At 56.6% G+C, this 2,498-nt stretch overlaps 1 protein-coding gene across 1 annotated transcript in view; it reads right to left on the bottom strand.

The window, feature by feature from the left end:
* Nucleotides 1-8: 8 nt before the first annotated feature.
* The window catches only part of BCL7B (B-cell CLL/lymphoma 7B), a 3,266-nt gene continuing 776 nt past the window's right edge, over nt 9-2,498 (bottom strand). The window contains exons 2-5 of the mRNA XM_009888895.1: nt 1,970-2,066; nt 773-943; nt 473-552; nt 9-101 (exon numbers count right to left, since the gene is read on the bottom strand). Coding sequence (XP_009887197.1) covers nt 9-101; nt 473-552; nt 773-943; nt 1,970-2,066 — 441 coding nt within the window. The remainder of the gene's footprint in view (nt 102-472; nt 553-772; nt 944-1,969; nt 2,067-2,498) is intronic.

Below are 2,498 nucleotides of genomic sequence, written 5' to 3'. Positions count from 1 at the left end.
CAGGCCGGCTAGCTCTCCGAGGCCGTGTGGCACACAGAGTTCTGATCGGCACAAAATCTCTTCAGAGGCGGCGCACCGGAGTCCTCCTCCTCTTCAGTTACCTGCAAGAGGAAGAGGCAGAGTTGACGGGCAGTGCAGGAGCTCAGCGTACCTGTGTCATGCTGTGGGGACACCCTGGGCTTTCATCTGTGAGGAACCTCCAAGGGATCAGGAGTGGGAAACCCACTTCAGCCCCAGAATCAGCTAGAATTGCCGTTTTACTCCACCTCCTCATCCCTTCTTCACACTTTTAACACCTGAGCTGACCCAGGGCACAGATCAGGAAGCCGGGAGGTTTGGGGAGCTCCTGGAGTGCACCTTGTGACTGCAGAGCAAGTCCATCTATTTAGATGATTCTGCTACAAGGGGCAGCAACAAGAGGGAAAGGGCCGAGCTGGGTCCATAGACATGGTTCCAATCCCCCTTCCCTTACCTGAGTCTCAAGGGGGACTGGCTCTTCCTTTGTGAGAGTGGGAGGCTCGTCTGCAACTTCCGAGGAAGGCAGGGAGGGCTCTGGGGAGAACAGAAGGGTTAATGGAACTGCCGACCCAGGAGCACGGCGGTATCCAGCTCAGTGCAGAGCCAGGAGAGGCAGCCTCCAGCAGAAGACACAACTCCCTGCTGCCCTGCCCGCTTCCAGCAGCGTCTCAGTCACCCACTGGACAACCAACGCTCCACCAGGACCCTCCTTGGGCCCACCCATCACCTCCTCCCTTCCCAGCCCAGCACCCACCTTCCAGTGTCTCCTGCCCCAGTGTGGGTGGCTGCGAGTCGTCCGTGCGGAAGTCGGATGTGTGGGCAGGACTCATGGATTCGCTTTGCTGGGGACTGGGGCTGGAGTTGGGGCTGCTGTCCACCTTGAGCTGGTAGACATCAGACAGGGAGCTCTGGTTGCTGTTCTCATCTGCAGAAACAGCACCTAGTGAAGAAGAGCACCTTGACCCAGGGGCAGCCGAGGGCGGCACTGAGAGCCGGGGTCTTAGGGAGACAAAGAGCACAGTCAGAGGCAGTTACAGTACAGGGGATTCACCACCACAGATCAACGTAAGCACTGCTGGGCATGGGACTCCCCACCAGGACGCAGCTGGCATCAGAGACACAACTGGCCCACAGGAATGGGGACTGAGTCTGAGCAGACCCCGGGAAATCCAGAAAGAACAGGAGAAGACACAGGGGTGATACGAAGTGCTGCGCTGCCAAATCTCATGTCTGCAGCTTGCGAGGGCCCCAGGCATTCAAGGGTAGGAGACCTCTTGCCTGTGTAGCAGGGTTTTGTATCTCTTCTGTTTGGTAGGCAGCAATCTCACAGCAGCAGCAAAGCCCAGCACCTGCCCCGACACAGGGAGGCAATCCTGGCACACATCTTTTCCAGTGGCAGCCCCAAACTGCAGACCTGCAACGCTCCTCACCGCACCTACTGCACTGAGAGCCGAGTAGAGAGGCTGGTGACAGGCGTACACCATGCTCCAGCAGCGAGTCCACGTGCTGCCTGAGTCTTGCTTGGCTCCACCACAGAGCCCAACCTGCTCACAGCTGGTTGCAGTGCCCCAGGATCAAGAGCAAGGTCAAGGAGATCCTCTGCCCTTTCATCTTAAGTTTGGTGCAAGTCACTGCTGGAAGCAGGGGGCTCAGCTGCAGGCAGCTGCTGGCCTCTCCCCAGCAGGAACTGCAAAGTGGGGACAGGAACCCCCACTCCTCCAGCTCCTCATGAAGTTTCCCACTGGAAGATCCCAGAAGCAAATGATTATCATTCTTGCTGACAGCACAGATGAGCTGCTTCAGCAGTGACAGTCCAGAAGCGGATCAGCACAACTCTGCACTGAAGACAGACACTGCTCTTCCCAATACGTGTAGCATACATAAGCCAGAAACATCCCAGCTTCTATAAGGCCTTAGAGTCTTTGCTTGAAGGGGGTTCAGCCAGACTCACCTTGGAACTCCAGGAGGAGAGAGGAGTTGGCAGAGGTGTCAGCAGGGAAGCCATTGGGCTCTCGGGTAGTGCTGCTACTCGATTTGGATTTCTCTTTCTTGAGGACCAAAAGAAAAACAGAAACACGAGGTTAGAGGAGCCTACCACTGGCAAGACGATGCACAAACCACTCCTTTCTCTCTCTCCCAGCAGCCCAGAGGAATGCACTGGTGCAGACCTTTTCCTTTTCCAGCGTTTTCCTAACTGAGAGGCAAAACTTCAGTTGTGAAGGGTTCAAAATCAGGAGTAAAAAGAGGAGTTGACAGCTATCTAAGAGTACCACAAAATAAAAGCAAGTCTTCTGGTGATTAAGGCAAAAAGGGCTGCAGACAGAAACACCCATCTCCATCGCAGGGTGACGGCAGAGGGAGCTCAGGCCCACAGCAGGAAACATCTCAGTCCGGGCTGCTGGGGGCAGCGGGCCTGCACCAAGGCACGGCCTTCAGCCGGCTGGTGCAGGCCAGGGCAGCGGCGGTCACCAACCGCGCCG

Source organism: Charadrius vociferus, unplaced genomic scaffold (genome assembly GCF_000708025.1).
Source record: "Charadrius vociferus isolate BGI_N301 unplaced genomic scaffold, ASM70802v2 scaffold636, whole genome shotgun sequence".
In the NCBI taxonomy this organism is placed as follows: Eukaryota; Metazoa; Chordata; class Aves; order Charadriiformes; family Charadriidae; genus Charadrius; species Charadrius vociferus.
This window is presented reverse-complemented; position numbering and strand designations above follow the sequence as displayed.